This window comes from Lytechinus pictus, chromosome 4 (genome assembly GCF_037042905.1).
Source record: "Lytechinus pictus isolate F3 Inbred chromosome 4, Lp3.0, whole genome shotgun sequence".
In the NCBI taxonomy this organism is placed as follows: Eukaryota; Metazoa; Echinodermata; class Echinoidea; order Temnopleuroida; family Toxopneustidae; genus Lytechinus; species Lytechinus pictus.
The window spans coordinates 5318414-5333106 of record NC_087248.1 but is presented as its reverse complement, the minus strand read 5'-3'; the positions used below and the strand labels follow the sequence as shown (position 1 = coordinate 5333106).

Below are 14693 nucleotides of genomic sequence, written 5' to 3'. Positions count from 1 at the left end.
TTGGGGGGGGGGTAGGATAGATGATAATTATTATATTGGATGGCTTTATTTTATGAAATACCAGAAATATTCCACTCGTTAGGGCCAATATTCCACTCATCTGCGATTCATGGAATATTTTCCCGAACTCTTGGAATATTTCTGGTATTCCATTCTTAGCCATCCAATATAATATAAATATTCAGGTTTCAGGAGAATAAAATGAAAACACAATTGATATTCAAATGAATGTAGGCTTTCCATTGACATGGAAGATTTGCTTCATTTCATGAAAGTTACTACACACCTTGTAATTGATCTATGATAGTGTGATACAATTTTGAAAAAAAAAACTCCAGCATTTTGCGTAGTTTTCCAAAAATATGAACAAATTGAATGATCTCATTTGAGGTTGAGATTTGAGAGTAAATATTAGAATATTAATGTCAAAATTTGATGAATTGCAGGCCTTTAGTTTGGAGTAATGGCCGAATTGGCTTAAAATCTTAGGTAATTGTAAGATTGTTGACGTCAAATACGATTCTGAATCGAATTACCTTTTATGCCAGAGTAGGAATAATTTAGCTTAACATTTCTGCTTCATATGAGGAATTAGATTGCTAGAAAGTGGTATATTCCATATTTTCATCTTCATAAATATGTTATGATGTTTTATTAAAAAGAAATCAGGTTGTAGACTTACTATAAGCATGGAGCTGGTTGTCTTTAGAATAGATAGCTGATGCATAGTCAGGATTATCATTGACAAATGACAAATCAGAGGGATGTGTGTTCGAATCCCACCGTGGCCTAGCGACCTTTGGCATGGCGTCAATCCACACTTTGCCACTCTCCACCCAGGTGTTAAATGGGTACCTGGTACTGTAGGATGCGAAAGCCTATGTAGTATACCTAGCAATTGAGTCTTGGAACAATTGTTAGAATGCTCCCCACGGAGCGGAGAAAGTGCATACGTTGTGTGCGGGCATGCTAGGATCCGATGACCGGGATAATAATTGCAATGTAAAGCGCTTAGAAACAAAGTGTAATAAGCGCTAATGTAACCATTATTTATTTATTATAACAATTAAGTGCCTTTTCACAAAATTTGAGATTATTATACACATATGTATAGGTATAGTCACCATAGTGAGGATAATTACACAATGAATTGTGCATAGAATTTCATTTGTAATTATATGCTTGAGTTGAGATGATAGATGTGATTCTATTCTGAAAATTAATTTCTTTCTCTCTCTCTCTTTCAGGATATATATGCTAAGTTCAAGGAATACCACGAAGATGAGGTGACAGTGATTAGTATGCAAGCAAGTAGCTTGCTAGCAGCGGAATACAAAGCCCAGTCGGAATATAATATCATCTTTCCAAGGGTGAGTACGCTTGCAGTGACGTCATGTGGGTTTGCTTTCATTGGTGCTTGGAATTCATTTCACTTTTATATAATAATGCCATTTTCCATGACCTTTTATTTATTAATGTATTTGTTTTTGGGGAGGTGGGTTCGGGATGGTATTTCATTTTCATTATATTACGTCTAACTTTTTTAGATATGTAACTATTTTAATATTCAGATTTAAGTTCAGTTTATTTCAGATGGTGATGGTCATGTGGTTAACAACATGTAGGCTTACAATTCGTATTGGATGATATGAATGGGAAAAAATTAGAAAATTCCATGAAAAACAGATCAAAAATAATATTTGGTGTTTGGTCTTTTGCACAGAGAGCTGTAGATGTTTAGATAGCAGTTTTGATTAAAAAAAGAACTCTGGTGAACTGAACTTTCGATCAACATTTTTTTTCTGACAATTAAAACACCTTCATCATAGATTCAAATTCCTCTTTTACCAGACGCTGTGCAAGTAAATGCAAATGTGCTATTTTGTTATGGAAAGCCACAAACTCTATTGACATTTTGATAGAACATTGGTGGGTTTTTTTCTTTGACAACCGCAAAGATATTTTGGAGAAGATTTACATTCCCCATCAGGTTTCTTGATACTTTATTATTTACACTTCAGAGGTGCGCTTAATGCATTTTTATAATGCATACAGAATGTGACAATCAAGCTTCATTCTTGCATGTAATTTCATGTTTGTTCGTCAGTATGGATTTTCACCATACGACCTAGAGAGAGAATGGGGATTGCCGAAGAAGAGATAAATCATGTGCAGGTAAATGAGACAGTGATTAAGAGAGAGAGAGAGATTGAAAGAGATGGACAGACATACAGAAAGACTGACAAAGAGGCAGACAATAGAACCGACAGTGAGAGAGAGAATGACAAAATGTAATGCTCTGAACAGGATTTAAGAAAGAGTGAATAAGAACTGAATGATCACAGAGAAAGAAGAGAAAGAGAAAATTTTGAGTCAGTGAAGTGAAGAACATTCTGTTATAAACACAGAATATGAATTAGAAAAAAACATGTGGATCAGTCTGCCATCTATGTGTATTGCAAAAACAACATTGCGTTCCTTGTGTGGTATAAGCATAGTAATGTTATTCTTTGTCATCATTTTTCATTGGTATGTGTGCATTGTGTCAATCATTCACAAGGCAATTTTATTTATTGGGGTTTGAGGAAATACCTCCATATGAAAGAGGGAACATTTGTACAAGCCTGGTGTGCAAACATGTGCTCTTCTTTAGACACGGAAATCAGACTTTTTCGCAAAACCATGCCATTACAATGAAATGCGTATCCCTATAGGGGCTGTGCACCACTTGATCAGTGATCATGCCACCCACCACTGGGGCTCAGTGGGGACAGGCTGCCTGAGACTGCTGTGCACACATTGGGCCTGTTTGTACGAGAGCAGTTACACAGTGCTAGAGGCCAAAATAACCATCCACGTGTTTGCTACATGCAACCGTGGATGCAACCTTAGACAAATATTTAGTACAGAGAGTGGGAAAAATGAGGGGTCTTTCTGAATTAACAGGATTCTAAAATTCTACAAGAAGACATTTTCTCTGATGGTCGCCTTGAGCGCATCGTTTTTATTGAGTTTGTAGCCTATTTGATACCGTCTGTTCGAGACACGATGAACGCATGAAAAGGTTTTCTGACATTTAACTTTGCATTGTCGGGAGATGATGTTCAAATCAAAGCCACCAGGGAAGGAGCGAGGAATCATGTTTTAGAAATAATTCAAATGATCGATGGAGGCAAAGGATGTTAGTAATGACAGTTGATATTATGCAATATGATTGTATGGCAGGCAAAAAGATAAATATTCAATTTTTGGGGGCTACTTTTCGCAACCTAATGCCTAAATTTGCAACATTGGATAGCTTTAACATTGCAATGAATTGGGATTTTCCAGGGCTTTAAAAATTTTCCAGCATTATTTTGAGCATTCGGGGGTGAAATTGCCCCAGACCCTGTGTATTTTGTATCGATCGGTGGAAATTCTTGTCGGAATTGATTAAAAGATTGTTTTGTACTTTGTATTTTATTGTAATAAAAAGTATCAACATCAGAAACATTATTTTCTCAATTAGTTTTGGCTACAGAATTAAGATAGCCACTGCTCCTATTTTACCAAATTCTAGTAGTAGATACACAGTCTATTTCAATATTTGGCAGTATTATCTTCTATCAATTAGAGGTTCAGACATATGCATTTACCATTTTAACTCTTAGATATAAACGTGTGCAAGCGTAGAAACTTGGTTCTTTGAACTTTTTGTTGGTAATTTTGTCTGACTGAGGGCGACTTTGAAATCGGAAATCATTGCATGCGTGCACGGAAATCAACAATTGAGTGCAGAATAGGACCTGTGGGCGCTTCATGCTTCTTCAATAAAGAACTTCAATAGGTTGGGTTCAGTGATGATATACATGTAATACAAAGTCCGCATCCAGACAACAAATGATCATAAAAATGCATCAAAATACTTTATGTAAATAAATAAAGAATGCACTCTTTGTGAACCTTCTATTCATATTTATTTTGCTAGATTTTGGATGGGTCTGTTAATAGTGATGAGTATTTTTGACTGGATATGTCATTATTGCTGAATAAGTCAAAGATTCCCAAGGATTGGGGGAATAGTTGGAAGGTATACGTAATTGGTTCTCTTTCATAATCTTGAGATTCTAATCAGAAATTATCGACTCTGGAGTTTTGTTGATGGGATATGGGATAGATAAGTGTCTATTCACTGAAGTACATGCACCTTTTAAGTATTGTTTGGTGTAAAGAATTTTGAAGAGACTGGCCCAATATGTTTTGTGAGTAATCATAGTATCTCATTGTTTATTTCAAAAGGTTTGATGTGTACTAATAGCGCAAAAACTACAAAAATAAGGTATTGTGAGATTTGCATTAATAAACATCAAGTGGATCAAGGATATATAACCCCAAACATTGGGGAATCCTGTTTTAATTGACCTTCCTGAAATTCAATTATTAGCCAGAGTTGATGTTTACCAGTATTTTTTTTTTCATTCTAATTGATTTTATTCAATTCAATTCAGTATTTGTTCAAAGGAAGTATTGTGGAGAAAAATTTTCAACCATATTTATGCCACAAGATGATTACAAACTTTATATTTCAATCAAGGAAAAAATCAAAATCCTCATTGCGTAAGAATTATAATAAACAGATATGCACATGTATCTTTATCTTATTGATTCTGCTCTGCCTTTGAAAATAACGCTTTGAAGGTCAGTTGCACATCAACAAGTAATATACGATATTCACCATTGTGAAGTCACCTCGCCCCCTTACCCGTGGTATATAACGGATGTAAGCCGTCATGGTAGGTCAATAGTAGAACGTGAGCTAGGGATCAAACTCATCATATTCCATCTTCAAGAGTAAATAGAATGAATTCAGGCCATTGGGATTAAAGGTGATATTGACATTTGGTAGAATTTCATTTAAAATGAATTTTCTGAAGCTATGATACTACATTGATTCAAATAGACACCATTTAACAGATTTTGCACGTTTTGAATTTCATTTTTTTTTTTATAAATTACAAATTCAAAAACAAAAGTGGATTGTTGTGTCGTTTATTTTGAGCTAAAATTGAGTTCATGAGTTATAATAAATGCCATTAGATATACTCTTCAAATCAACAATTTTTGTCTCACCTGCATAGCAGAGTGAGACTATAGGCGCCGCTTTTCCGACGGCGACGGGGGCGTCAACACCAAATCTTAACCTGAGGTTAAGTTTTTTAAATGACAGCATAACTTAGAAAGTATATGGACCTAGTTCATGAAACTTGGCCATAAGGTTAATCAAGTATTACTGAACATCCTGCCTGAGTTTCATGTCACATGACCAAGGTCAAAGGTCATTTAGGGTCAATGAACTTAGACCATGTTGGGGGAATCAACATCAAAATCTTAACCTAAGGTTAAGTTTTTGAAATGTCATCATAACTTAGAAAATATATGGACCTAGTTCATGAAACTTATACATAAGGTTAATCAAGTATCACTAAACATCCTGCATGAGTTTCACATCACATGACCAAGGTCAAAGGTCATTTAGGGTCAATGAACTTTGGCCGAATTGGGGGTATCTGTTGAATTACCATCATAACTTTGAAAGTTTATGGATCTGATTCATGAAACTTGGACATAATAGTAATCAAGTATTACTGAACATCCTGTGCAAGTTTCAGGTCACATGATCAAGGTCAAAGGTCATTTAGGGTCAATGAACTTTGGCCAAATTGGGGTATTTGTTGAATTACAGCCATAAATTTGAAATTGTGTTGGTCTAGTTCATAAAACTTGGACATAATAGTAATCAAGTATCACTGAAGATCCTGTGCGAGTTTCAGGTCACATGATCAAGGTCAAAGGTCATGTAAGGTCAAAGAACTTTGGCCACGTTGGGGGTATTTGTTGAATTGCCATCATATCTCTATAAGTGTATTGGTCTAGTTCATAAAACGTGGAAATAAGAGTAACCAAGTATCACTGAACATCTTGTGCGAGTTATAGTAGTTTTCAAAATCAGCACTGCTGCTATATTGAATCGCGTGATGCAGGTGAGACGGCCAGAGGCATTCCACTTGTTACAATACAAGTGGAAAAAACAGATGCGTGCGACCTAGTGTGACCATGCCAAGTGGCCAACAAGTTGTATTGGAAGCACGGCTCAAAACGCAACAGTATTGCTCATTGGAAAGCTTTTAATGAGATGTAATTCTCAAGTTACCCTTCTGCTAAAGGCATGTGAAAAGATATGATGTTCATCATGTTCTATCATCTCCCCCATTATAGGATAATGGAGTTGTTCCCATTTTGTTATTTGTCAAGATACTCCATTCAACTTTGAAACTTGATGTCAGTGTATATAGGATTGAGTGAGATAGTGAGGAATACTGAAGCATGCTATACAGTAAAAAAACCGCTGTATACGCTTGATAAGATATCCAGTAATAATGTATTCCTCATTCTAAACGTGGTGCAAATTATTGCTTATTAGGTGCTATCGGATGCTAGCCTTATGCTCCAGCCTTGTTTTTTATTTTTCCATGTTTGTTATTTCCCGTGTAGGGAAAGATGTCAGGTTTGTGCAGTATGAGCTCTGCTAATGGGCGCCTACAGAGCTACAAATTGGCCATGAAGAGAAATAGATTGAATGATTACACGAGTGTGTGTGTTTGTGTGATGTATAAATCCTGTGTGTGAAAATAGACTTCAAGCCCAGGCCTTTCCTCACTTTTGACACACTCCAAGGACACTCTTTAACATTACAATACTATTATAACACCCTGGATTGAAGTCTGGCTGTCACTCTCCTCAGCTTGCCCATCCCAGTATTCAAGTCTCCAAATTCAGTTTTTGTAATCATTCCTGAAAATCATCCACTTGTATTTTTAACCTGTATATACATGGCAAAAACAAATTCAAAGGATGCAAATGGGATCTTAAATCAATATTTTGATACACTTTGTGTACTTTAAATGTTATTGATGGTGAATAAAGGGAATCGTTGCCAATATTAGCATTCATTCATAGAAACCGTGTATGCGTGAAGGTCGTGAATATCATTACACAGAGCTGCATGTGTAGCACTCTGCATGTGTTTGTATGCATTTGTCCCCGATGAAAAGAATTAAGAGTGGATATGTCTGGACATTATTTTTCCCAGTTTCTATTTGAATCTTTGAAAAGGGTTGGGGGGGGGGGTATAATCTTCGGATAATAGAAGAATAGTTAAGCGGCTCATTGCAAGAGGGTCATTCTTCCAGTGGCACTGAAAAGGACTTTCTTCCATTGAACTGAATCCTGCTGACATGCTTCTTAAATCTGTTTTGTTTATGTCTATGGTAAGGAAATCAAAGAGATATTTGCAAGTTAGTCTGTGTTTCAAAACAATCAATTAAAAAGCATCTATAGAAAAACATCTGCCTCTTTGGTCAAACCAGCTGTTTGGCTGAAGGGCTCTTTGAGTTGTTAGCCAGTCAGCCCTGAAATGAGCTCCTTAATGAAATGACCAGCTACAAGAAAGGGATAAGGGAGAGACAGAGAAAGGGAAAGTGGAAGAGAAAGACAGAGAGACAGAGACAGAGATGGAGAAAGAGAGGGAGAGTGTACTAAAATGAAAGGCATGCAAAGCAAGTAGCGCAAGAAGAACTAGTTCAGTAACGTGGTGTCCTACATTTTATCTGCCTCCATGTGGTTAACCATTGTCATTGTCATATGTATCTGTATCTATATCTCTCAGATTTATTCATATATTTGCATATCGATTCCCCGTAACCCCCTCCCCTGTTTTATAAGGGATGTAACATTCTTCTCCGATATTGCCCGGTTATGAGTGATCACGAAGCGGGAAGGTTGAGTGGGAATGGATGAGGTTCAACGACTGATAAAGCGCTGGCTCCAACCACAGAATAAAGCCCTGGGCCATCTGCGCACAGAACGGGAACCCATTTCTAAATCAAATGTGCATTCTGCACACGAGAGAGATACAACTGTTCTGTATTCATGAAATGCAAACAATACACGAATGCTCTCTTTCGTTCCCTATTCATCAGTTCCACCGCTGTTCAGTATGTCTTTCAAACTTTCTGCCTGATGTTGGTTTTATTTGTCTAGTCCATGTGTTAACCAAACCCTTACAACTCTACAAGACATTGGTAGAAGAATATTATCCATTCCTTGGGATAGGGACATAGGGTGAACGAAGCTTGGCAGTTTTGCTGAAATGCAAACCCAAGGCCTAGGTATTCCCATCTAAAAAAAAAGTTTTTAGTGTTTGGTATCTTTGTGCCATGAGCATTGCTTTTTCCAGATCTGAAATATCATAACCTAAACTGTTGAATAATACAGTGCGTCCCAAAAAAAACTATACACTTTTGAAATGGCTGCCAAATAAAAAAATGTACCACTTTGGGGGAAAAGACTTATAGATATGGAAAGCCTATAAAGTCAACTTTCAAATGACACCAAAAAGTTGGAAAACTATTCATGCTTGAGCGAGCACTGCCCACTGAAACAAAGGGTATGAAAATTAGGGTGGGCTGGAATTAGCCTTCCAATTTCTTTCAGTTTTTTTTGTTTGGTACTTGCAAAGTTGATGGTTATTTGGTGAATTAAAGATCAGTTATGATCAGTTTGTTGTTTGTGAAAATTTAATGCGTTATTAAATTGAAATTTAATGCATGAGTGATCATGAATTGGGTGCAGCATTTTGTCTTATCATGTGGGTCTCAACAATGTGTTCACGACAGTCAGGAGAAGAGGGGGTAATATGACTTAGGTAGGTTAAGTACGTTGATGGGATAAAGGTCAACAGAACATTTAGCAACCCCTCTCTCAATCTCACCCCCCCCCCCCCGCTTATCTCCTCCTGAGAGACTAAGCTCAGCTAAAGTAGGATGGGCAGGAATTAGCCTTACAGTTTTTTTGAGTGGTTAGTCCTTTGGAACTTGTTAAGCTAAATTAATGAGTGAGATAAGTTTTGGTTTCTTAGGCAAATTTCATGAGTTACTAAATTGAAATTTAATGCATGAGTGAACAGGAATTGTAATTTTATTGTTGCATATTCATCTTGTAACCCTCAGAAGTGTGTTCGTGAGAGTCAGAGTAATGTGATGGTACCCGTTACAAGCAAGAGGGCGAGATATGCTAAGACTTGGTTAAAAGGGCATTCCTCTTCTTTTTTTTCCTTTTACAAATTAAAAGTCATATGTACCCTCCCCTCTCCACCTCCATTTCCCAGCCCCCCCCTCTCTGTCTCACTTCCTGCATCATTTGTAGCCTGTTCAAAACTTAACTGCCAAGTGACCGGTGGCTGATGGTCAGTTTTTTTTTTCAATGATTACCAAGAAATTTAATGATTATGATGATTAATGAAATGATTAATTGAAAAAAAACTGAATGTTTGATTGATCACATTGCACATTGAATAAGTTGATTTACTGATAATTTGTTGATTAAATGATTGATAGGAAAAAGTTGATGTCCCAATTCAGAATTAATCATTAAATCAACATTCTGCTCTGGACTTCACGCGTACATGACAATAGCCATCAGTCTCTCAACAGGAGGGAGGGCGGGCGGGAGAGAGGGAGGGGGCGGGGGCTGAATGTTCTGTTGACCCTTATTCCATCAACCTACTTCTCTGACTTAAGTCCTATCTCACCCCCTATTCTCCCGACGCCCATGAACACATTGCTGAGATCCACATGATAAATTTGAAATGCTGCCCAAAAAGAGATCCAAATGATAAAGTTTAAATGCTCCCCAAAAAGTGTAACTTGTGTTCACTCGTGCATTAAAGTTCAATTTAATAATTTATAAAATTTGCTTAAGCAACCAAAACTGGTCATGGTTGATCATTAATTTATCACATCGCCCTTAACTTTGCAAGTTCGAAAGGATTTGCCTCTCAAAAACTTACATAAATCGGAAGGCTAATTCCAGCCCACCCTAATTTTCATACCCTTTGTTTCAGTGGGCAGTGCTCGCTCAAGCATGAATAGTTTTCCAACTTTTTGGTGTCATTTGAAAGTTGACTTTATTGGCTTTCCATATATGTAAGTCTTTTTCCCAAAAGTGCTACATTTTTTATTTGGCAGCCATTTCAAAAGTGTATAGTTTTTTTTGGGACGCACTGTAGATCCATAAAACTCACTTGGAAGTAGGACACACCTTTTTAGATCCATTCAAAGGGAATGTGAGGAACTTCTTCATCAAGATACTGTCACCTCATATCTCTGGGATTTTTCTTTTTGCAAAGTTTGCGAGGATATGTGGAAAGAATCTGACAGAATATATTCATATCTTCTGAAGATAGGAGATTGAAACTTCCAAACATCCTTCTAACCCCTTTCAATTAAGTTAACTTAAAAAACTTTTTTTTGAGAATTTTTTTTCTATGAATGAGCATGAATATCAAAATGAAGGTTCCACTGGGCAATGACCATGCCCATTCTGTGTTCAGTAAAGAGGTGAGGTCACTCTTGATGTATGTGTTTGTTTTTGATGGTTCGCCTATGATATATCTCTCCAGATTAGTTTCCAACAGAGTCAGGATTACTGTAACTGCTATAACCTACGTAAACTTTCTTTACCTATAGATAAATCATCCACCTGAGAATAAGTTATCCAATAATATTTCCATCTCCTCGCATCAAACATAAAACTTAGATAACTCATAAATCATTGAAATAAACAAACACAGGACTAATGCTGGGAATTTAATATCTGCTAGGATGAAATATCCATTCATCTTCCTTGCATTAAAGATGTTGATATTTTGCCTTAAATCTCTGAAAGCTGTTTGCTAAAAACCTACTTTCTTGGTTAAAGTTGCATGCTCTTCCGCCTTCTTGTTAAACTTTGGATGTTATGATAAAATGACTCAACATCTTACTTAGATGTACTGCATCACATACAAAACTATGATATCTTGCTGTAAAAATCAAATTGTTAACTTCTTGGATTATAATTTCTATTCTTACTCTTTGGATAAATTAGTGAAAATATGTTTCTTTATAAAGGAATACATAAAAAAGTTAATTTAGAGTATACAGTTGTAATTGGATTGAAAGTGTATTTCCACTTTATAAGTGATGCCAGCAATCTCTTGAAAATCACAATTTATAATAATGAATTTTTTACACTTCCTTTTTACTCACTTTTTTCTCTCAATTGAAAATAATCATTAGATATTTTCATTCATGTTTTTCATCTTGGAATTGGCAGAGGTGCATTGTCGTTGAGATTTCATTTAACAGATGGGCTGGTGTTTGATCAATTCACTATGAATGAGTGGATGCAAACACAATCTTACGAGCCATGCGTAATTATGTTTGTGGTCTTGTGATGAGGCTTATTAATGCAGCCTTTCTATTCAACACAGGTTGGAATGTAGTCCTGATGGGCGTTTCATAAAGCTGTTTGTAAGTTACAAGTGACTTTTCAAACGACTGGTGATCCTTTCTTGTAATATATGATGTACTACAAATTATCATAGGTGTTGATTATTAGCTTCTAAGAAAGGATTACCAGTCATTTGTAAATTATGAACAGCTTTATGAAACTCCTACCAGAGGCATGCTCAAAGTGAATGTCTGTTTTCATTTTTGTCAGAGGATGTTATTTAAGATGATATGAGTATCTAAATTTTATACATCAACAGCAAGAGTAGGTTTGAGTTTCATAGATTGGGATTTTCTAAATTGCATTAACCCTCAAAACCAAAGAAGCTTATTTCTTTATTTTTATTTGTAGGAGTGGGATATTTGGAAATTTTAATTGCTGTTGAAACATCACAGCAAAAATATTTGTTTAATAAGTAAAATAGGGAAAGGAAACTTAAATTATGTATTTAAAACAGTTTTTGACCATTCAAAAACAAGTATTGCAAAATATTCAAATTTATATCATAGATCAATAAGTGATACCCTTATAGAACTTCCAAGTTCCAATACAAATTTATATTGTATTACATTTTGGTGTCACTGTCAATATGTATTCTTGAGCTGTAAAGGTATATTTATGGTGCCCAATCAGTGTTAGTAAATCTCCCACACCTCTCAAAATGCAAGCATTCCATTCACGAGGAGAATAGCATTACTCAAACCAGTGTAGAAATGGCATCTGTCAGCGGACCAGGTGCTAATGGCTCATAATGTAGATTCTAATGATGCATTCCAGTAGCCTGACTTACCACCCCAGCTGGTATAACCATCATCTCATCCTTCTCTACCTTCATTATCAGGATAGTGTAGCCTAGGATCCAAGCGGGATCAGTTCTTCCCATCTAAAAAAAAATGAATTTTATTTTTCAGTGAAAAAAATAATTAGATGGGTGTTAGTGAGTCTTGTGTTTAAATAAATGAAAGAAACCAACTAATTGCAAATTTTTTGTCGTGAATGAAATGAAGTCCTATATCAAAACTGTTCAATAATTGTTAGACACTTAATTTGTCTTTGGTTTGAATACCTTGAATATCCTTTTCCTTTTGAACTGGCTCTCAACAAAGGCATGTTAAAAAAAATTGGTCTTGCGCATTGAAATAAATTTACTCTGCAGTTTTTCTATTGTGTTCTTCATCCTGATTCCTGATCTATATTTTCAATGGTTACTAAAAATTATTCATTTTCAGACCTACTGCATATATTTCTTTATACATTTCCCTTGGATATTGTGAACATACTTTTATCTCAATGCGTGAATGTTAGTACTGTGTGTAATGCCTTCTGAAGAGCCATTTTGTGATTTTCAGCCCATTCAAACGCGAATAATGACTGCATCACCCATAAATCTTTATTTTCGTATCTGTTCCCTCTGTGTACCCTTTCCAAGTGTTGCTTGAGCTTGACTACCCTTCACAGTCATATGCATGGAGAGGAACCCTTTGAAAGGGGTTGCGCACAACATGTAGGAAGGCAGATTGTCTACTGGCAGTAGGAACGTGAGAAGACATTTGAGAATGGCTAATGGGGTTGTAACATAGGAGACGGCTGGTCATGATGCGAATATAAAATGTCTCTTCCCATGGTGATAAAAATTCATAACTTCTCGACTTACATGGAACATCGTAAAGTTGCATTTTTGAGATTCATTTTATGTTTGGAATCATTCTCTTTTTCGCAATATTTTCTCTCGTCTAAAAAATCAGAAGTTTTCTCTTGAAAAATAATGAGACTAGCACGTTCACATATTTCATATTTTTTAAAAATTCATGTGAGGACAGAATATGCTCTAAAGTACATGGTTTGAAATAAATAAATTTTTGCTATAGTTACTGAGCAGTCAAACTTTGGATTTGATTAGAATCCTAAAGATTTGTTTTTAAATCTCAAATGATTTAACTCCAAGTCTTTAAGCTATGAAATTCAAATCTTTAATTTCTAAACCTAATGTTCCACTGGTCACTACCATACATAATGAAAAATGTGATTTAACTTTATTTCTTTTTTTACAGAGTAAATTGAAGCCTTTTGTTGGTAGATGTGTATTGGTTTTCTAGGTAACATTGCAAGGTTGCTCTGCACAAAGTTTTTAAAGCCATCAGTCATTATCAAACACAACCTAACCCATCTGAATATCCACAAGACATGGATTGCTATTAATGGGACTAGAATTAATAAGGTGTTCAGGAAAAGGGTGGATCTGATTCAATATTTCAACTTGCAGACAAGACAAGAGTGCAGCTGCTCCTAACAACAAACTCATTTCACACAACGATTACACACATTAACTCAAGATGTGATAAACATGTCACTTTTTAGTCTTTCATTAAGCACGTGCTTCCATTGAATCCCCTCTCTTTCTCAATTATTATTTTCTATTCAAACATTTCACTTTTATAGACTCCAGAAGGGATTACATTTATGGCAATTTATTCTTTTTTGTATTACATTTTGTTAAATGTCAATATTAAAAACTTAAAAAGCCTGCCTAGTATTGGAAATCAATAAACATACAATATAGAGTATACAGGTATTTAGCTTGTAATCAGAAAGATGGAATGGAAACCACCACATATCATTCAGTATCTTTTTACTTCTTTATGTTTGTATACACATTGCATTTACTGTGCCTGTGATGTGATTTAATGGGATGTAATTGGATAGCTGAAGTAAAGCTCAGGTCTGCATCCGAGACTACTCTAAAAGTTGGCTAGTTTGACATTTGAATACATCAATTCAGATTTAATGCCTCAAGTCTTCGCATTCACGCCTCAGTGATTAGGACAAATTCATCCTCCACAAAACAGGACGAAAGCTTCTTGTACCTTCCTCGCGTCAATACAGAAAGCGGTACATTTACTTCTGCATGCTGCGTCACAGACATGCCACCCCTCCGGGCTACTCAACATAATTATCTCGTGTGAAAGAAAGTCAAAAGTGACAGTATTGTCCTGGCATACACTTGCCTCTAAATATGTCCCGGTGGTATTATATTGTAACAATTATTCAAGATATTCCTGGAAATCAAACACATAATTGACCAACCCTTAAAAATTATTTTTATGGGTGTCGACGTGGGCACTGAACTTAACTATGAAACAGTATACATAAATGGTTATTGTAATATCTGCAGTTCTAACAAGGAAATTGAACTTGTGACTTTTATTGAGGATATTTTACCTTCTCTCACTCTAAATAAAGGTGACATGATTATGTTTATAGGCTACTGGAAAACAACACAAACAAAGGTATTGTTTTCATGTTCAATTACATTACTTGCTCTA

The 14693-nt window shown here is 35.8% G+C and overlaps 1 protein-coding gene across 1 annotated transcript in view; it reads left to right on the top strand.

Moving 5' to 3' along the window:
- LOC129258533 (NHS-like protein 2) overlaps positions 1 to 4566 on the top strand; it is a 61638-nt gene extending 57072 nt beyond the window's left edge. The window contains exon 3 of the mRNA XM_064098187.1: positions 1248 to 4566. Coding sequence (XP_063954257.1) covers positions 1248 to 1538 — 291 coding nt within the window. The 3' untranslated portion in view covers positions 1539 to 4566. The remainder of the gene's footprint in view (positions 1 to 1247) is intronic.
- Positions 4567 to 14693: the final 10127 nt, after the last annotated feature.